The sequence below is a fragment of the Lygodium microphyllum genome, chromosome 7 (assembly GCF_053477565.2).
Source record: "Lygodium microphyllum isolate KBCC chromosome 7, Lygodium_microphyllum_v1.1.10, whole genome shotgun sequence".
Classification (NCBI taxonomy): Eukaryota; Viridiplantae; Streptophyta; class Polypodiopsida; order Schizaeales; family Lygodiaceae; genus Lygodium; species Lygodium microphyllum.
In genome coordinates this window covers 99,189,917-99,212,109 of record NC_141141.1, presented here as the reverse complement: position 1 = coordinate 99,212,109, position 22,193 = coordinate 99,189,917, and the positions used below count along the sequence as shown (strand labels likewise).

Sequence of the window (22,193 nt, the reverse complement as noted above, 5' to 3'; positions counted from 1 at the left end):
ATGAATGGATCGCTTGCGTGTATCACTCCAACCATCAACAATCAAGGAAACTCCATTTTTAGCCCACATGTTCTTTCTAGTCACTGCTGCTTGCTCAACAAGGCGCTTTTCCTTGTCGAGCAAAGTAATGCGTAAGGTCTCTGATGATGGAGGTACATACGAAGGGCCATACTCACCAATCTTCTTGCACATCAATTTAAAATACTCTGACCTAGCTGCACGAAATTGAATGTGGTCATAATAAAAAAAGCGTGCCACTGATGTATCCACCTCTTCCTTCTTCTTGGGATCCCAACTAGCATCAAGAGTGCTTTGTCTACGTGCAACATGTGGCGTTGTTGATGCCATGGCCGATGCAATGTCTGCAGTAGGTGTGGAGGTAGCACTTCCTGATACTGACCTTGCTCTAGATACATCTTATGGGGATGGTGTCACAAAAGTTGCAGGGTCAACTGCAACACGTCGTGGTCTAGATGCAAGATAAGCTTGTTGACCTACTATACGGTCATGAAGCTCCCTTTGCTTCTCCAAGGTCACATTTGGACAAAACTGCACCTCTGAATTTGGCTCATGTAGGAGATGAGCTCGGACCTGATTATGCATAAATATTAAAATGGAACAAGTGGCAATTGGTAGTCCATATTCTAATATTTAAGAAACTTTGAAAAATTAAAATCAATCAAAATTTGAAATACAAATGCTCAGCTCAATGGATTACCTTGTTTGCTCCACTAGTTCGCTTGTATGGGCAAAGCTTGCAAGTCCATGGTCGAGATCCTCCACCACTCAAAGGGCGGTCAGCATTTACTTCTTCCCACCATGACCAATCATCAGACCTTCCTCGACCACCAACGCAATGAGCGAGGCGGGAAGATGAAGCCATTTATGATTTCAGGCTGAAAATTGAAGGTTCAAGGGTCGAGAGAAGGAAAAATTGAAGGCTGAAAATTGAAGGCTCGAGAGAAGGGAGAAGGTTCAAGACTCAAGACTCACTCAAGAGTCGAGAGAGAAGGGAAAGGGGGAGAAGGGAGAAGAAGAAGAAAAGAGGAGAACTTGGAACTTGGAAAAGAACTTAGAAGGAAGACTCAAGAGAAGAGGAGAAGAAGGAAGAGAAGGAAGAAGATTCAAGGAAGAAGGAAGAAGAGAAGGGAGAAGTGAAGAGAAGGAAGAGAAGAAAGAGAAAGAAGAGAAAGAAGAAGAAGGAAGAGAAGGAAGAGGTTGGAGGTGGGAGGAGAAAGAAGAGAAAGAAGAAGAAGGAAGAGAGGGAAGAGAAGGAAGAGAAGAAAGAAGAAGAAGGAAGAGAATGAAGGTGGCTGGGCCGCTGGCCGCTGGGGGCAGGATGCAGGCGGGAGTCTGGGCGCCGGGCAAAAGTAGAACGCGAAGCGCAGGCGGATGCAGAATGCGGGCGACCGGGCACAGGTAAGTTTCGCCTACCACGTGGCGTTCCCTGTCCCGTTTCAGACAGGGAACGCGTTCCCTGCTGCATTCCCCGTCTGAAACGGGACAGGGAACGTTCCATTATTTGGAAACGCGGTCCATGACAGATACATTCCGGGGACGGCGATTCCACGTGCCGGGGGGCCGTTCCGGCCGTTTCCTGTCACTATGGACCATGGCATTCCATGTTACTTGAAGATATTATGCATAAATATCTTTACCATGTGTTCTGACTTAACCTTTTTCCTTACAAGAATGAAATGTGTCTGTTTGTGCTGAATCTGCAAATGATAGTCCAGATTCCATCATTCCCTGAAAAAGTTCTTGGAAGATCAAAATGAAATCCATGGTAATACTTTCCCATGGCCTTTCTAGAATAGACAGTGGTTGCAATAACCCTGGTGCCTTCTGTCTATCAAATTTGACCTTTTGGCATACAAGGCAAGATCTGACATATGCATTAACATTAGAACTCAAGGCTGGCCAATAGAATAAAGTCTCTACCACTTTGACTGTAGCATCAATATCACGATATCCTACATACGGTGGAGCATGACTTTCTTATAAAACTTTTAGCCTTAGCTGTTTTGTAACGCATAGTCTTCCATGCATCATGATAAAGCCTTTTTTTAACACATAATGATCATGATGTTAACCATTGATCAACTGTTCATAGATTTCAGAGAAATCTTCGTCATTAGCATACTGCTCTTTCATATCATCCAATTCATGGTGATAAGAAATGGAAACAGTTGACACCTGTGGTTTGCAAGATAAAGTATCTGCAACTACATTATTCTTGCCTTCCACATGCACTATCTGAAAATGAAACATAGATAGGAAATTTGCCCAATGCATGTGTTTCTTTGACAATTTAGCCTGTGTGAGAAAGTATCTAAGCGTTTGATGATCCATTTGCACTACAAAATCAGCACCAAGCAAATAGTGTTTCCAACTAGAAAGTGCATGGATCTCAACTAATAACTCTTTCTCATAAATTTGGTAAGTCATTTCAACGACAGAAAGTACTCTACTCTCGTATGCCACAACTCGGCCATTCTGCATTAATAGAGCACCAATGTTGTTTCCACATGCATCACACTGCACTACGAATGGCTTAGACAGATCTGGCAAAATAAGTACTGGATCTGTAGTCATTTTCCCCTTCAAACATCTAAATGCTGATTTCTCTTTGTCAGCCCATTGCCATTTGACATCCTTCTTTTCAAGCGCATGCAAAGGAGAAGCAATCTCTGCAAAGTGTCTTACAAATCTTCTGTAGTAAAAGCATAGGCCAAGGAAACTGCGGACATCATGAACGGTTTTCAAGTCTGGCCAAGAGACAATTGCTTCTATCTTTGCAAGATCCATCTTCACACCATCTTTAGAAACTATGTGCCCAAGGAAGTGAATCTCTTCCAAAAAGAATTCACTCTTCTTGCCATTAATGAGCAATTTGTTATGCTTAAGCTCATTAAAGACTGTAACTAAGTGTTTTCTATTCTCTTCTTTATTCTTTGAAAAGATAATCATCTGCTCAATGGATCTACAATGTTCAAGAACCTATCTCCAAATGCTCTCACCAGCTGAGACCAAGAACACTAGATCAAAGATTATCTGCCTTGAAAGCTCAAAGGCACAAGAAGACTAATCTTCCAGAATCTTGGATCCTGTCAAATTCTCCCTCTGCACTGCTAGGAAAGTCCTATCTAAACAAGATCTTCACTACCATGCACCCAGGACTCTAGCTTTCATGTAGAACATCAGAATATTGACCAAATCCTTCACAATCAGTGCAGAAGAAAACCCCCTAACAAGATCAGCTAAGAAATCTCTCCCAAATGCCACATAACAGAGTAGGAAGAAGAGGACCTTGCAAAAGCAAACACAAGTGCTCAAACCAACTTTTGGATTACACAATCAGTTCCAAGACAGCATCATCCTGCCCAGATCAGCATCACCAGTTTCATGAAAGCCATTGCTTGCACTAGAATGGCATCACCAGTCTCATGAAAGCCACTGCTTGCACTAGAATGGCATCAGTTCCAAGACAGCATCGCCCTGCCCAGATCAGCATCACCAGTCTCATGAAAGCCATTGCTTGCACTAGAATGGCATCACCAAGCAAAGATCAGCTTCACCAAGCTCCAATCAGTAGAAAGAGCACCGCCAGTAGTGGGAACAACACAATTAGCAAATGTAGGAAAAAGAATGCCTGAGACAGCCACAATCCCAGTTAATAAATCCCACATATGATGAGAAAGCTGTGTTTTCTACCTTTGCCTTTGTTTTCCTGTCTTCCTTTCAATTTTTTTCTTTTCAAATAAACAATTAAATGTAACAGTAAAATTTTACTTGTTTAGCTACTAATTTATCAACTTTTTGTCCCACCCCAAAACATTTGCTCACACCCAAATTTAAATGAATCAAGTGAAGCTTCATTTAGCATGAATTAACTAAATGTGCACAAAAACTTACATATTCATTGTTTGTTCACAAAATATAAACCACTGATGGACTTGCCCAAAGAACCAAAGATAAATCACATCCCCATGACATCAACTAACCCACCTAAACTCCTCTACCTCAGCCAAAAGTTGCCCTCTAACCCCAAAAAGCATCAATATTCCTACTCCTAGAATTCTGTGTACCCGCAAAGTGCTATAGCACTGCTTCCTTCGATGCCAACTGCCAAGGAACTGGCACTCATTTAGCAAGGGGTGTAACATTAACCGATTATGGCAACACATAGTAACATGGGACAGTCATTTTCTAGCTTCCTGTCACAGTCCCATACCATTCCAAACCTATCCACATGTTAAAGCCCCCTCCCATGCTGATAGGGGGTGGCAATTCTTGTGCCCATTCCCATCCCAAAACCCGTCCCATGTTACTATGTGGCAACATGCAGCAAGGCTATTCCAAAAGTGGAAGACATAACAAAAAGAAGCGACAGAAATTTGAAAAAAGTGAAGGAAAATGGTAGCTACCAAAAATAGCAGCCACTTAAAATGGCAACTAGAGTGATAAGCAAGAGCTTGAAAATAGACTCTGTAATTTTTTAATATATTTTAGGGTCTGATTTTAGAAAATGTAAAATCTGGCATAAATATTAAAATTTCTGCCTCATGTGCACATTGTAGAACTTGCAGGCATACTGCGAAGGCATACTGGCAATGTAAGTGCCTATGGGCTCTGCAGAATGGGCAGGACAAGTAAAAAAGATTGCGAGTGGATGCCCAAAAACCGTATATATTTAAAGTGCAAAGGTGAGTTTACCCCAAGTCACTATAATAGTATCATATGTACCATGAAAAACCATCCCATGCCTATCATCCACCTGCTCTTGGAATCTATTATTAGTAACCACTCTCGACTGTCGTCATACTCAATAGACTTCTGGTTTCCAAAATAAGATTCAGGCAGTTAAACACACATGCATACAGTCTACAGAGTATTAACAATTGAGTATCATGTCAGTAACTAATTTTGCAATAAGTTCTAAATGCTCCTATTTGACACTTACTGTTTGACAGTTCCCACCCAAGGAATCGCGAAGTACTGTTGTCATTAAAGAGTTCCTATAGGGTATATGTTGGCGAGGCTTCCCTTGATTCCTCTCTTGGAGAGCAATAATAACCTGTGATCAAATCTTCAATCTCATATGGAAAACATATTGTTGTTTTGAGATTTGAATCTTATAATATAATAACAACCTGCTCCAGAAAATGAAGGGACAGATTGATATACTTTGCTTCCTTCAAAATCTGGAATGTTCAATGTATGAAACAAGAAGTAATTAGGATCTCAGCATAAGTCCTGATTGGAAAGATGTATATATGACTTCTCTTGTTATTCTAGAAAACGGACCAGGCCTTATAGGCCTTTACCTGACCATCAACCCCTGTCTTGCTGACACGTTCTGAACCAGCAAGATCTACTAAATGCAGTTTAGACTTCCGTACAGTATCCTCACCTGCTCTGCGAGCTTCAATGATTGCTGTGAATATGCAATGAGATCTGCTACTAGCCATATTCATTGGTGTAGAACTGATCATTCGGTTTGTATCCCCCACAAACAGGAGATTTAAAGCTTCTTCTTCATTCCTAACATGAAAATATTGGCGGCACATATTCAATTTGGAGAAAAGAGAGAGAGAGAGAGAAAGAAAGAAAGAAAGAAGGAAAATATTGACATCTAGGCCAAGGTGGCCTATGAGACAAAATCCAAACCGTTGAGCTAAGAAATGCATTACATGCTAATTAGCCTCTTAAACAGTCCCAAAACATGCTTATTTAAGGAAAAATGCAAAAATTGTGCATGGTTCAAGAGAGTTTCAATGAAACCCTAATTTGGGAGGGTCCATCCACATCTATAAATAGACAAGTTGCCCCCATTCAATCTTCATCCTTTTGAGCAAGTTTTTCACTCTACTGTGCACATTTCAGCCATTATCCACCTACCAACTGCTGTCCAACCATCATCGATTGCAGGCCATCACTATCTAGGTGTAGGCAGCCTGTTTTCAGCCATCGCCCCACTGTTTGGATGTCCCCATCTGCTGTGTCATCATAACAATTGATCAGCTTGCATTTTCAGCATCTAGTATCAAGCGACGTGCTACTGCCATCTCTCCCACTGCAGTACCTACGTTTTTGCTGTCCAACAAGCTACCTACATCAGCAAACACCTCTCCTATTGTTGTCTGACAATTCTCTACCTCAGGTGATCAGTTTTCAGCCTTCTCTGGTGGTACACGCTGTGTTTACCAAGTTTCACCTCCAACTGTTGTGTTTTGGAGACCAGCCTACTGCCCTTCATAACCCATGATCTCCTATTAGGCTTCTCCATCACTGGAGACCCTAAGGAGGCATTGCGGACTTGGCAAGGTGTAACCAGCCTTCCTTCCGTGGACGGGTGGTAAATGCCTGATTACAACTTAATTACAGCAACAAACAATTAATACAAATCTGAAAATACATATTTACCTACTAATCTTGGACAATGCACACCCAATTGGCCCCAAATTGGAACCCCTTTCAGTATTTCTTTAACTTTATTGAAGAAGAAGTTTATTTACAGTGGGATTCTCCCAATCCCCTTCGCAATCCAAACTCCCCTTGCTGTCCAAAGTGACCAGCAAGTCTTCAATCTGATTTGCCCCTTGATTGAGCACTTAATTGGCCTTCACCCACTTCATAGACGATGGAAATGCCCCAAATTCAATGGCTGGCTGGTCCTCCTGAATTTAGCTAAAATTCACCTTTAGCCCTGAAAAATCCAAGTCTTGGAGCTTCCAATTTCTCGCACGCTTCCCAAGGCTGCTGCTAGACCCTAATTTCTTATGTAAATTAGGGTTTACAACAGAGAAATTTGCAATTTCCCAACCTTCAAGAGTCCAAATGCTAAGATCTTCAAAGCAAGGCTATTAAATGGCTGGGAGATGAGAGAGAAAGCTGTAGAGAGAAAATTCAGAGTTTTGTCGCAAAGAATGACTGAAAACCAGTCAAATGCAGCTACTGTCCCACCACAACAGCATTAAATGCTGTCACCTACAACTACGACATCCAAATCAGCTGTCACCTTGTACTTGGATGCAATCGCCCAGCTGTGGAGGGTCTGAATCTGCAATCACCTCCTCAAAACTCACTCGTAGTTGACTGCAATGGCTGAAAATAGACTGGCCATGGCTGCTCACAGCTCTCCCACATTTGTTATAGCAAGAATGATCTCGTTTTTCCTCTTCTTCAGCCTTTTACCAACCTGTATGGGCAAGTTTGCCAAGTGGTACCCTTCCCGAATGGTTTTTCCAACATTATCCATCATTGAATATTAATTTTCAGCCTTTAATTACTAAAAACTAATCTAATAATTATTTTGATGCCCAGAAAAATAATCTGACTTGCCAATAATTAAATTGGCTAGGCATCTTTCACTCCCGAGTATCTCTGTGCCATCTTTGACCATTAGATCGGCGTTAGGTACCATTAAACACCACATCTCGAGTGTCACCAAAACTGACACTTATGGCCAAATGAATGACCTAGGCCAACAATTGACACCAGATACTACCAAGTACCTGTGCAACATAACTTATAGTAACTTTTGCCTTTGACATCCTGTGATTTTCTCAGGTCCCGGGCTCGTATATTTACTCTAACCCCAATTGCACCTCACATGTGCAACATTTACTTAATCAGGTGATTAAAAATTAATCCACATGTTAAGTGAGGTTTCAAAAATATATATTCTCATGATAGCCCTCCTCCTTGAAATCCTTGCAATCGTCCTCGATTGCACTGCCAAATGCATCAAAAGTAAAGTACTACACTGGAATTTTCATAGGGAATCATAGTCAGCACAACATTGCGCATTGTTGTTCAACCATTTCATATGCCCAACATATGCTGAAAATTAGTAACCAACATAAGATAACATAAGACTCACAAAGAATCTCAAAAACATTGCCAGATTATCATGTGACATGTCCATTTCTCATTGTTGGAAAATAGGTCAAATGATGTATGTTGCATGATGAGGAGACTTGTATCCCATAAGCACAGTGAGGAGAGTGGAAAAGCTATAAAAGCATGTACTTAGTTCATCTTTCAATGCAATGCTATTATACTTTGTACTTAGAGTCTTTGTTCCTGTTCACTCAAGATTGTGTTTATGAGTCCAAGCTAATCTATCTTGGAACCTAATTCACTTGAGTGAAAGTCTATGTCTAGTCATCAGTCTTCATGTCTCTTGCTTATGAGTTCAAGCCTCCATAGCTAAACTGTATTCAAGTTCCATGTTTCTCAACATGGTATCAGAGCCATGGTGAGCTCAGTTTAGCTCTTCTCCTTGCTCCTTCAACTTCTCACAGCTCAGCTCCAACTTAGGACAAGTGTATGAGCTTATCTCTCACTTCATCTACACTTCCTACCTGTTGGTCTGCTATAGCCAACCAAACCCTGTCATCTTTGAGCTCTTGAAACTCTCAAAATAAGACACATCTCTTCGAGGTCTCTTTTGGGTATATCTCAAGGATCTCAGGGTGCAGTCTCCAGTCATGAAAATCCCTAACATTGATTATTCTGATGGTCGGCATTGAGGAAATTGTACCTCGTTGTCTCAGGTTGCGCCTATCATGGTCGTACGCGTCGTCAACACAAATCTCGTCAAAATCAGTTCTACCAGCTTAGGGCTTTTAAAATCTGGTATATAAGCCTTCTCTCCAACAAATCTTTCGTTAGTTGATTTCGTGTACGTGCTGCTACAGACAAAACAATAGTCGGATATAGAAACCCTAATACAAGGTAGCCATAGCATGTGTAGTTCAAGCTCACCTTACACTTCAGTCCCTCACTTCCTCCAACTAATTCAAGTTGCTGCCACTCTGATTTGAGTTCTAGCTCAGTCCACAGCACTCCAAATCAGTAAGAGAAGGAGATCATTGAACAACATCTAGCTCAACAAGGAGATTCAACATTAATAGTATCTTTTGATACTCAATCAGTGTCTCTTGGCACTTGTGTATTTAGCTCACTCATAAACAAGCTATTCACTGATTTTACCTCAACTGCTCAAAAGCTCATTCTCAGAACTTGTAATGATTTAAAGCCCTATTGATCAAATCCATTTGTAAGTCTCAATTTCTTTGTAAAAGGATAGACACTGCCCGAGTGTTCTCGTAGTAAGACCTCCTTCTAAGATGACTGAACTGGAGCAGATAAGTTTAATGGTGAAGGCTTTCACACATGGAAGGAGAAAACTATTTATCATCTCATGAGGAAAGACCTCTGGGATCTCTTTGAGGAAGATGATGCAGATGACAAAGAAAGAAGATGCCTAAAGAGAAAGATGCTGCAGAAGACTAACCTAAAACAAAGGCATGGAAGAAGGCGAACAACAAAGCTCTAGGTATTATTGCCTGGGGTCTATCAGATGATGTATTACGCCACATCTCTGGCATCACAGATGCAAAGAAGGCATGGGAAGAACTTGACATGATCTTTGGTACACAAGCAAAGAACTCAGGTAAAATTACTCATGCAATTTTAAGTTGGATGTAAAAGACAGTCCATCTATGACTGTACACATCAATAAGTTCAAGAGCCTTAAAACTCACCTAGCAACTCTTTAAAAAAACATTGATGAGGATGAGGCAATAGCAGTGCTACTTGCCAATGTTAATCATGAACCATATGAGAACCTTGTTTCAACACTAAGTAATGTTCCAAGTCTCTCACTCAAGGACATTGAGCACTCACTGCTTGATGGAGAAAGCAAATTTAAAAGCAAGGATATAAAAGAAACCAACTCAAGGGATAACCTCTTATACACCAAAGGTACTTATGCAGCACAAGGATTTGGTCAAGGATTCACCATCAACAACAACAAGGACCAAATTATTTGTCATTACTGTCACAAGACTAGCCATGTAGCCAGTAAATGTTTCCACAAGAAGAGAGCACAACAAGTGCAAGATGATCACCATCAAGGTCAGTTTATGAATGAAGGAGATACTTCCGCCACCATCAAAAACTTTGACAGATTATTCTAAAGAAATTTTCATTGTATATTTCCCATAGTGGATCATGTTTTTTCCATAGTGGATGTTTTCTTTCCCTTAGTGGATTTGTATTGAAAAAAAACCTTGCCAAAAATGTAAAATGTCAAGCTTGACTTAACTAGGCTGCCCATGAGCTAGTCTCCTGGGCCATGTCATCACGTAGAGGGAGCAAAAGCCAGCAAGTGTAGAAATTCATCATTTGAGGGGGGGTGTTGGAAAATAGGTCAAATGTGTACGCTGCATGATAAGCAGACATGTATCCGTAAGCACAGTAAGGAGAGTGGAGAAGCTAGAAAAGCTATTAAAGCATATACTTGGTTCATCTTTCAAAGCAATGTTATTGTACTTTGTACTTAGAGTCTGTGTTCCTGTCCACTCAAGATTGTATTTATGAGTCCAAGCTAATCTATCTTGGAACCTAATTCACTTGAGTGAAAGTCTATGTCTAGTCATCAATCTTCATGTCTCTTGCTTATGAGTTCAAGCCTCCATAGCTAAACTGTATTCAAGATCCATTTTTCTCAACACTCATGAGTTCAACTCATCTAGCAAAACCAAACCATAGTACAGCGAAAACCAAGCATAAACGATGACTAAAACATAAATGGCATCATAAGACATATTTCCGTTCACAAAACTAGCCGAATACTGAGTATAACTATTTACACACCAAGCATAACGGATGCAAATGTACAATTTCAAACTTCTAGTGAAAACCATGTCAAGATTGTGGAAGAGAAGGAAGGAGTCTCACTTGAAGCTTTCTTGCTTGCACAATGGGGGAATACACACAAGGGTGGAGACTGAAAACAGTTTTCCTCTTCTTAGTTGTGTAAGCCAAAAGAACTCAAGTACAAAGAAATAGAAGAACCCTATATATGGGTCTCAAACCAAACTCAACTAACTAAGGTGGCATACTAACTGAGCCACGAACTAGAGTAGATAAGGATAGCTATCATGTAGCTATTATTCATGGGCGGTGTACCAACCGCGTTTGCAACTGACAAGTCGATGACATAAATACACAACGGTCACCCTGGCGTATCACGAGTGGAGCTCGATATCTCAACACTCCCCCTCGAGCTCAATCCCAATTCCTGCACACCAAGCAGGTCTCTGAACTTGCGCAGCTTCTCTGCGCCCAATGCCTTCGTAAACATGTCAGCTACCTAATCCTCTGTGCTGACATAAACTAGATCAATAAGACCTAGTAAAACCCTCTCTCGCACATAGTGATAATGCACCTCAATGTGCTTTGTTCTAACATGATAGACTGGGTTATTTGCCAAGTGTATACTACTCATGTTGTCACAATAAATAACAACTGGCCCATCTGTAGGCTGATGCATATCATAAAGTAGCTTATGCAACCAAGCTACCTCACATGCAGCCATTGCTGCACCCCTGTACTCAGCCTCTGTGCTCGACAAGGCAACTGTAGGCTGTTTCTTGCTGCTCCAAGTGATTGCAGCACTCCCAAAAGAAAACACATATCCACTGGTAGATCGTCTATCATAGATACTACCAGCCCAATCAGCATCAGTGTATCCATGCAACTGTATCTGAACCCCAGTCTCATAAAATAGTCCATACTGCAATGTGGACTTCACATATCTGAGTATGCGTCTAGCCGCATCCAAATGTGGTTTCCTTGGAACCTGCATAAACTGACTTACCAATCCAACACCATAGCTCAAATCTGGCCTGGTAATAGTCATATAAATCAAACTTCCTACTATGCGTCTGTGCATAGTAGGGTCTTCTAGAAGCTCACCTGCATCTGTGCTCTGCTTCACATTCTGCTCCAAAGGAACTGAAATAGGCTTACAGCCTGTCATCCCATATTTGGACAGCATGTCCAATCCATACTGCCTCTGCAAGAGCTGTATCCCACTTGGTGATCTAATCACCTCAATGCCCAAGAAATAACGCAGCTCTCCCAAATCCTTCATCTCAAACTTCTGCTTCAATAGCATTTTCACATGAAGGATATCTTCATCACTGTCACCTGTCATAATCAAATCATCAACATAAATGACAAGTAGCATAATATCTTTCTCTGTTTTTCTCACATAAAGTGAGAAATCTGCCTTGGAAATTTGAAAGCCAATAGTGACAAGATACTGTCCTATCTTGTCAGACCATGCTCTAGGTGCTTGCTTCAAGCCATACAAGGCTTTCTTCAACCTGCAAACAAACTCAAGATACACACCATGCATATAACCTGATGGCTGCTCCATATAGATCTCTTCTTGCAAATCACCATGCAAAAAGGCATTCTTTACATCCATCTGATGTAAAGACCATCCCTTTGATGCAGCCATAGCAATGATTGCTCTTACGGTTGCCATCCTTGCAACCGGACTGAATGTTTCTTCATAGTCAATGCCATATGTTTGTGCATACCCCTTGACTACTAATCTTGCCTTGTATCTGTTAACAGAACCATCTGCATTGTGCTTCACCTTATAAACCCACTTACAGCCAATTGCATTTTTACCTTTAGGCAAAGGTACCAATTCCCATGTAGCATTTGCTTCCAAGGCATCCATTTCTTCATCCATGGCTTTCTCCTATTTTTCTTTTCCCATGCCTTGCGCAAAAGAAGTGGGTTCTAGTTCCTATATCACTTTGACTATATATGCATAGTGAATGGCTGTAAATCCATTATATTTCAGCCTATCCACAGGATACCTAGCTCTCGTAGACCTGCGCAAAGTAGGTTCACTCCCAGGTGCTCTCAAAACATCCCTGGTCTTCCTTACTCCAGGTGTAACAATAGAAGGAATACCCAACTCATCATCATTGCTCTGTTCTGAACCACTGGATTCACCATCCACATAAGAGTGACCTGCATTCACATCAAACGTGGGCTGATCAACCTTCTCTTTTCCTTTTCGTGATACCTGCATACCACTATCTGCATTACTTTGAGAAGATTCTCTTGATCTCAATCTGCCTGTCCATGGCGAAGAATGTGAACCACTGCTAGAGGACGCTCCAGGTCCACTAATATTTTGTGACTGCTGCTGTGAATTCTGTGCAGCATTACCATTTTGTGCATCTACATCATCAATCACATTTACTGATTTATACCAGCTACTCATCTCATCAAAAACATCTCTGCTCACTGTAAACTTACGAGTAGAAGGATTATAGCATCTATACCCTTTTTGCTGCAGAGAGTAACCAATAAAGATGCACTTCTCAGCTTTTGGATCCAACTTGGATCTCAACTCATCTGGCACATGTACATAGGCAATGCAACCAAAAATTTTCAAATGAGAAATATCTGGTTTCCTACCAGTATACCTCTCCTCTGGAGTCATTCCATGTATTGCTGCAGTGGGAGTCCTGTTCATTATGTAGACTGTTCTAGCAACTGCTTCAGCCCAATAAAAATCTGACAAGTCTTTTTCATTGAGCATGGCACAAGATACCTCTCCAATATGCCTATTTTTCCTTTCTGCAATTCCATTTTGTTGTGGGGTATGACTGCATGAATATTGCTGCTTTATGCCATACTCCTGTAGGAACCTTGCAAACTCATTTGAGAGGTACTCTCCCCCTCCATCTGACCTTAGGCATTTTATCTGCAGGCCTGTTTCTTTTTCAACCATCGCTTTAAGAGTTTTGAAATGCCCAAAAACTTCACTTTTTTTTTTCATAAAATACACTCAAACTTTTCTGCTATAGTCATCAATAAAACTGACAAAATAATGACAGCCTCCAAGAGATGCAGCTTTAGTTGTCCACACATCAGAGTGCATTAATTCCAATGGCTTCTTACTCTCTTGAACATGTCTAGGAAATGGTTTCCTTGCCTGTTTTCCAAACTGACAGGCTTCACATACCTTATGCATTTCTGCAACCTTGAATTTTGGCAAACCTGCAACAATATTTTGGGCCTGCATTGATTTAAGTCGTTGTACATTAACATGACCAATGCGTTTATGCCAGATATCAATTTCTACAACTACACCGGTCCCATGTGCAAACATTGCTGCACTCAATTCAGACATGTCTGCATCCAACGTAAACATTCTGCCCTTCTTTCCTTTTGCTATCAAGCGACCTTTATTTTTCATATCCTCAACAGAGCATCCATGAGGATTAAATCTGACCTGTAAGCCCTGCTCAACCATTTGACCAACAGAAACCAGATTCTTGGTGATATTCGGGACATGAAATACATCGGACAGGTATTTCTTTTTCCCATCCTGCATAGACAAGGGAATTTTTCCAATCTGCACAATAGGATGTGCAGTATCATCACCAGTCTCCACAAATTCTGATTTTTCCATTTTCCTTGCATCCTCCATCCATTCTGCATGACCTGTCATGTGGTTTGATGCACCTGAGTCAACATACCATACATCATTGCTTTCTTCTGCACTTGTCACAGAATTGTTCATGTGCTACACCATAAACAAGTGCTCATTTCTGTCATCACCCTGTCTACTAGAAGATGCATAATTCCCTTGTTGCAGTTTTCCATTCATGATGTCATTCTGTTTTTTATAGCAGTCTTTAGCCATATGACCAATTTTACCACAGTAGTAGCATTCAACATTACTGTTTGCATTTTGGTCTCTTTGCCATCCACCACGACCTCTTTGGCTCCCCCTGCCTCTAGAGTTACCACGTCCTCCTCCATAGGACTGGTTTTCTTGAGTTTGCTGCATATTCTGCTTTCTGCCACGGCCTCCGAATCGGCCTCCTCTACCTCTGCCTCTACCTCTTCCAGCATTTGAGTAGAAGACAGTTTCTTTTGAAGTTCCTCCTGAAGAAGATACACCACCATTTCTCTGCTCCTCAGAAATTAGAAGAGCAATCAACTCCTCAAAATCAGGAAATCTTTCACGGACGGAAATGGATGTTCGGAACTGTGCATAATCCTTTCCTAGACCATTCAAGGTCACGGAAACTAAATCATCATCTTCCACTGGCGACCCAATGGAAGCAAGTGCATCTGCAATCTTCTTCACCTTCCTACCTCTAGAGTTACCACGTCCTCCTCCATAGGACTGGTTTTCTTGAGTTTGCTGCATATTCTGATTTCTGCCACGGCCTCCGAATCGGCCTCCTCTACCTCTGCCTCTACCTCTTCCAGCATTTGAGTAGAAGACAGTTTCTTTTGAAGTTCCTCCTGAAGAAGATACACCACCATTTCTCTGCTCCTCAGAAATTAGAAGAGCAATCAACTCCTCAAAATCAGGAAATCTTTCACGGACGGAAATGGATGTTCGGAACTGTGCATAATCCTTTCCTAGACCATTCAAGATCACGGAAACTAAATCAACATCTTCCACTGGCGACCCAATGGAAGCAAGTGCATCTGCAATCTTCTTCACCTTCATGTGGTAGTCGTTGATGCTCATACTTTCTCTTTGCACATTATGCAACTCTTGCTTGAGCTGCATTTTCCTGGCTTGCATATTTGTGCTATCCATTTTTGACAAAGTATCCCATGCCTCCTTTGGCGTACTTGCATCCTGAATATGCACAATCATAGAGTCTGAAATACTGATAGACAGCCAATACATAACTTTCCTGGCTCTCTCATGCCATGTTTTGAATGTCTGCATTTGCTGTTGATTGGGAATATCAGGAAGAACTGGTTCTTCTTCATTTCCTTCAACAAATTCCCAATATCCTTTTCCCATAAGGAAATTTGTCATTCTAAACTTCCATGCTTGGAAGTTGTTCTTGTCAAGCTTTTCAGTGACAATCTGTGAAAGAGAATCAGGCGCCATTACAGAACACTGCAAAAAATTCTGTCACTGCAAAGAACACAGCTTCAACCTCACAAGGGCAAATCTGCAAAACTGACGAAAGTGGTATTTGACCACACAGTCACTTCCTAGTGACGATTTTGCATCAACAGACAACAGGGATGATTCTGTAACTCCCAATGTCTCTGCGCACAGGCATACAATGCAATTTCTACAGTAACTTTTCACCAACCTGCAGAACAGTGGTCGCACAGCATAAAACTGGGCCTTTTCCTGAGTGCTTACAGAAAACTTCCATCTCCAAAACAGGCCCCGAAATGGCCTCAAATCAAAAAAACAAGGTCGCCAAGGGCTAAAGCCATTTCCCGCACCATATACTGCCCTCTTGCTTCACCGCGAAGGGCGTCTCAACCTGAGACAATGTACTCCTGCACTTTCCGGCTGTGCTACCTGCAAAGATCTGCTCCCAAAACAGAAAATGAAAGCAACACTGCTCCTCTTACCAGAACACCGCGAGCTTGGCTTGCTTTCTTGAGCTCCTTACCACGAACAAGGCTCTGATACCATGTCAAGATTGTGGGAGAGAAGGAAGGAGTCTCACTTGAAGCTTTCTTGCTTGCACAATGGGGGAATACACACAAGGGTCGAGGCTGAAAACAGTTTTCCTCTTCTTAGTTGTGTAAGCCAAAAGAACTCAAGTACAAAGAAATAGAAGAACCCTATATATGGGTCTCAAACCAAACTCAACTAACTAAGGTGGCATACTAACTGAGCCACGAACTAGAGTAGATAAGGATAGCTATCATGTAGCTATTATTCATGGACGGTGTACCAACCGCGTCTGCAACTGACAAGTCAGTGACATAAATACACAACGGTCACCCTGGCGTATCACGAGTGGAGCTCGATATCTCAACAAACCATACCGATCTGCATACCAAACATAGTGACTAGTACATTGAATATTGATCTCCTGGCAAACATACTGTTCAGCTACAATACCCTAAATGTATGTTGAATACATTCGAGATCCACTACTTCTAGAGTTGTCCATTACTGAGGAGTGGAGGTGCTAGCTCCCTCACAAGCATCAGGTAATACTCTGGACCTCTGCTCTACTGAACGTGATTGAGCCCGAACTAAAGTCGGCTCTAACTGGAAAGCATCAAGGTAAAGCTATAACAACTAAGGATGGTCTGCCAAGTCATCCTCCTCCATCCATTTGGCATCCATTGGTGAATAATTCTGAAACTTCACCAAGTACCTTCTGGAAACCTTACCCCTGATCTTCCTCTCTTTGTGTGCCAAAATCTGCTTTGGTACCGATATTTCATCAAGCTCTTCAACCTCTGACTGAATTTCAGCAAATACATCCTGTGGCACATCTCCATGAAAAAATCTAAGCAAGCTCACATGAAAGGCATTGTATATCCGCCAGTGCGGAGGCAATTTCAGCCTATAAGCATGCATCACTGATCCTCTCCAACACTTGAAATGGCCCATAGTATCTCATAGACAACTTTGGATACAATCACTCTCTACCCTTCATCTTTTTTAGCCGTGCCTTTTCAAATCGCAGCAATACATATTCGCTCTCTGCAAAGTGCAAAGCACGCCTATGACGATCAGCTGCTCTCTTTTGCTTATCCTGAGATCTTTGAAGCGCATTCTTAACCTTTTGATAAGCTGCATCCATGCTTTCCACATAGTGATCAGTCTCAAAGATCTTATCTTTTGTGTGCAAAATAGGGTGTACTTTCTTACCACCCTCTATCACCTCAAAAGGAGCCTTACTGGTGGAACTATGCGCTGTGTTGTTGTATGCAAACTTAGCCAATGGCAAATACTGTTCCCACTGTGCTTTGTGGTCTAATACATAGCACTTCAAAAGATCTAACAATGTGGAATTTGCCTCCTCAGACTAACCATCACTTTGTGGATGGAAGGATGAAGAGAATTTCAGTGTTGTACCCCCGATTACAACTTAATTACAGCATCAAATAATAAATGCAAATCTGAAAATACAAATTTACCTACTGACCTTGGACATCGCACACCCGATTGGCCCCAAAATCGGTGCCCCTTTCAGTATTTCTTTAACTTCATTGAAGAAGAAGTTGATTTACAGTGGGATTCTCCCGATCCCCTTTGCAATCCAAACTCCCCTTGCTGTCAAAAGTGACCAGCAAGTCTTCAATCTGATTTGCCCCTTGATTCGGGCACTTAATTGGCCTTCACCCACTTCATAGACGATGGAAATGCCCCAAATTCAATGGTTGGCTGGTCCTCCTGAATTTAGCTAAAATTCACCTTCAGCCCTAAAAAATCCAAGTCTTGGAACTTCCAATTTTTGGCACACTTCCCGAGGTTGCTACCAAATCCTAATTTCTGTTATAAATTAGGGTTTACAGCAGAGAAATTTGCGATTGCTTAGCCTCCAAAAGTCCAAATGTTGAGATCTTCGGAGGAAGGTTGTGAAATGGCTGGGAGATGAGAGAGAAAGCTATAGAGAGAGAGAAAATTCAGAGTTTTGTCTTGAAGAACGACTGAAAATCAGTCAAATGCAGCTACTGCCGTGCCACAATAACATTAAATGCTATCGCCTACAGCTGAGACATCCAAATCAGCTATCATCTTGTACCTGGATGCAATCACCCAACTGTTAAGGGTCTAAATCTGCAATTGCCTCCTCAAAACTCACTTGTGGGTGGCTGCAATAGCTGAAAATAGGTTGGCCATGGCTGCTCACAACTCTCCCACATTTGCTACACTAAGAATGATCTTGTTTTTTCTCTTCTTCAGCCTTTTACTAGCTTGTATGGGCAAGTTTGCCAAGTGGCAGCCTTCCCAAATGGTTTTCCAACATTATCCATCATTAAATATTAATTTTCAGACTTTAATTACTAAAAAATAATCTAATAATTATTTTCGTGTCCATAAAAATAATCTGACTGGCCAATAATTAAATTGGCTAGGCATCTTCCACTCCTGAGTATCTTTGTGCCATCTTTGACCATTAGATCGGCGTTAGGTACCATTAAACGCCACATCTCTAGTGACACCAAAACTGACACTTATGGCCAAATGAATGACCTAGGCCAACAATTGACACCAGATACCACCAAGTACCTGTGCAACATAACTTATAGTAACTTTTGCCTTTGACATCCTGTGATTTTCTCAGGTCCCAAGCTCGTAAATTTACTCTAACCCCAATTGCACCTCACATGTGCAACATTTACTTAATCATGTGATTAAAAATTAATCCACATGTTAAGTGAGGTTTCAAAAATACATGTCCTCATGACACAAGGAAGACGACACCCCATCTTCACCTTCACCTTCACCTTCTTTGTTTTTTCCTATTCTAGATTTCAGCCTCATGACATAGGAGGAGTTTCAAGAGTACTTGCATATCACGTATAGTTGAACTTACACCCCTCCTACCAGCTTTGCTACTCATTTCGGACTAGTTGATAAGGCTAGCCACATGTCCGATCATGGAGGTCACGTTCATACAACCCCTTTGAGTCATATGGAGGTCACGTGTCCCTATCCCTCAACCATGGGCTCCTCATGCAGTTACCATACCCATCCCTAGTAAACCCATGCCCACCTTCCGATCCACTGTACATACTTCTCGCATGCATGGTGGGCACTCTAGGACCCAATCCCAAGTGTACTCCATTCCCCCACCCTATCCATCTTATTCAAGCACTACTACTCCTATTGCAACAGCCAAGAATGCCTTCACTAATAAGACTCGTTTTAGCATGCTGAATTTCACCAATTGGTTGAACATCATGCCACAATCTCACAAATCACTTAACCGCAAATTCAGTAGTAAGACAATTCACACAAGGGGATCTAGAAACCTAAAACTATTATGATTTAAGTGTATTCAAATATTAGATTTCTAGCTCTTGTGCGAAGGGTCTTATTGGTGAATTTGCGGTTAACTTTGCGAGATTAAGTTTATGATTACCACCCTCTAAGGGTCTAAACGCATCAGTAGCAGTCCACCAAGGGCTGGACATGCAAAGTGAAGGCCTGCTGGATTCAGTTGTCGCAACCTCCGGAGGGCAGCAAACAGCAGCCACCTCATGTCAATGATATTCAGCAGTGTTTGGCCAGCAAAACACAGAGTGTGCGGGCTTCTGGCAGCAACAAATAGGTCCATGAACGGCAGCCAAAAGCAGCAAAAGGTAGACGACAATGATAGCAGCTCTGAACAGCAGCAGCTCCACCAGTCAACGGCAGAGGAATGATAGTGAAGTGGAGTCTGATAGTTGTTGGGCAGGGGCAGTAGCATACGCAGGTGTCAGAGCTGATGGCGATGGCTGTAGGGAATGGTGCCTAATGACAACAAAACCAGGAGGATGACGCTGGCATAATGATGATAATGACAAGGGATGAGGATGGGTGCCCACATGTCCTTTTATAGCAGATTTTTGGGCATTTGTCCTATTATCATTTATTTGTTTTTTAATGCATGGTAGTTCACATTAATTAAGGCTTTTTATTTTACTTGCTCAACAAAAGCAACAGAGAATCACGCTGCAAATAAAAATCAGATAGAAGAGCAGGTCATGGTGTTGCCAGGACTAGCTTGGATAGGGAACAAACTTGGGAAGCAGAGAACAGGGAAACAGACAGACTCGCTGAAGATGAGAAGTAAAAGATCTAGGTGGAAGGGAGGAATCAAGGACCGATCAAGCACGTATCAGGTTATTAGAACAAAGATTAATACTCCAGTAAAATAGACTTGTAGAACGATATAGAAATAGAGGAACGTACCTACGTTGCAAGGTGTGAAGATAAGTTTCTCAGATGAATCATGTTTTCATCATCTTCAAGTAGTATAACCTGCATACAAAATGCAATGACCACTTATAGAAGAGAAGTTCTGCACATGTGAGGGAACTTACTGACATTCTTGGTAATAGAGAAAAAGAATAAGCAGCATGAGATGACAAGATCCTGAAAGGCAGCTTCATGTAATATCACAGGAGGCCTTTACATACCAAATCCTAAAAAGAGGATTCAACAGCGGCAGCTCTATAAAGCATGTGTCCAAATAAAAGTCTGGTAACATAAGGAAGAAAATCTCTAGTTATTTCCTTTGAGTGTGTGCATTATTTCACGATAACTATGTGATGGCTTTCTTCTACCAGCTTTATATGACTGATGGTGGGAACTCTTGAATTATTTTTTTTAACCCATGTTATGCATCATGTATGGGGTTGAGATGTAGCATTAAGTGTAAATTGTGACCATGGCAGGTCACACAGATGCAACTTAAGAGTTTTAATACAATCTTCTTTTGAATGTAAAAATTGTGAGGATATCCAACATGAGCCTTTTCTCTTGCTTGAGAGGATCAAATGTTATTGTGTTTGTTGCAACTTGCAAGTTTCAAAGTGATGATATTCCTCCCTGATGCCTGCTGTCCTCCACTTGATTTAGATCAAGACCGATCAGATATTTCCCTCCCATCATTACTCGAATGACCCACTTTGTATACAGGACCTTAGGTTTTGTTACAATCTTTTGAGAAGATTTTTCAGATTCATTTCATTTTAAGGATGACTTTTAAAAAGTACCTTAAAGACAAGTACCCACCAGTAATTATGCCAACAGTGGCTTTGATGAAAGTATTGCCTTTCTCATCACCATTTCCTGGCTATCTCAGTATCACCATAAAGGTCACTGCCAAGTGCAGCTGCGTTACCAACTAACCTCACCACATTTGCAGCCATCATGACAACTAACACCCCTTGCTACTAGCACTGCCATCTTGCTATTCAACAAACCTACACCACTGCAAACTCCCTCCATCAACTTTGTGGCCATCACCCAAGGGTAGAAGAAGCAAGAATGGACTTAGCAGGGTGCAAGTTGCTGAAGGGCACATGTGCAGGTTGGAAGCAGCAGCAGGTTTTCTTGCACAGCAACAGCATCACGAGCAGAGCTGCTCCAATCTTTTACAGATAAGGCAAACACTGGTTTTTTAGCATGTATCCTGCTTATCACAATGGCCAAATATTTTGGCATTGATTTCAATTGTAGTTCATAATGATGACATCACATATTACATGCACACAAACCAAGTTCAAACATAGCAACTTGTAAGTCTGGAATGCTGATAGTAAATTTTATATGGACCAGAACAAACCTTTGGTAAGTCTTCCAGAGCCTTGGTTTCATGGTTAGGATTCAGCAGGTCAATTCCCATTTCATTGTAAATTTCCAGGTAAGAATAGTGAATAGTATAGGAATATTCACTTCGCCTTGAAAGTTCACTGTAGATGAGAGAAATTGCTCGAGGAATAATGCCCCTGTCCACATATCGTTCTGCACCACCTGTAATGCTGAAAGTCTTTCCAGACCCTGTCTGACCATATGCAAATATGGTACCATTGTAACCATCTAAAGCACCTAGCACCACCTGTAGATTACA

General features: G+C 41.5%; 1 protein-coding gene and 1 long non-coding RNA gene across 3 annotated transcripts in view; one reads left to right on the top strand and one right to left on the bottom strand.

Annotated features, from left to right (window-relative positions):
- The window catches only part of LOC148033750 (uncharacterized), a 91,931-nt gene that overhangs the window by 13,071 nt on the left and 56,667 nt on the right, over window positions 1-22,193 (top strand). For both annotated transcript variants that reach the window (XR_015691371.1, XR_015691370.1), the window contains exon 2: window positions 4,590-4,706. This is a non-coding gene — a long non-coding RNA (uncharacterized LOC148033750). The remainder of the gene's footprint in view (window positions 1-4,589; window positions 4,707-22,193) is intronic.
- Window positions 1-22,193, bottom strand: part of LOC148033751 (uncharacterized) — a 241,557-nt gene that overhangs the window by 162,727 nt on the left and 56,637 nt on the right. The window contains exons 2-6 of the mRNA XM_087681741.1: window positions 21,909-22,181; window positions 20,535-20,599; window positions 5,328-5,544; window positions 5,154-5,204; window positions 4,964-5,077 (exon numbers count right to left, since the gene is read on the bottom strand). Coding sequence (XP_087537867.1) covers window positions 4,964-5,077; window positions 5,154-5,204; window positions 5,328-5,544; window positions 20,535-20,599; window positions 21,909-22,181 — 720 coding nt within the window. The remainder of the gene's footprint in view (window positions 1-4,963; window positions 5,078-5,153; window positions 5,205-5,327; window positions 5,545-20,534; window positions 20,600-21,908; window positions 22,182-22,193) is intronic.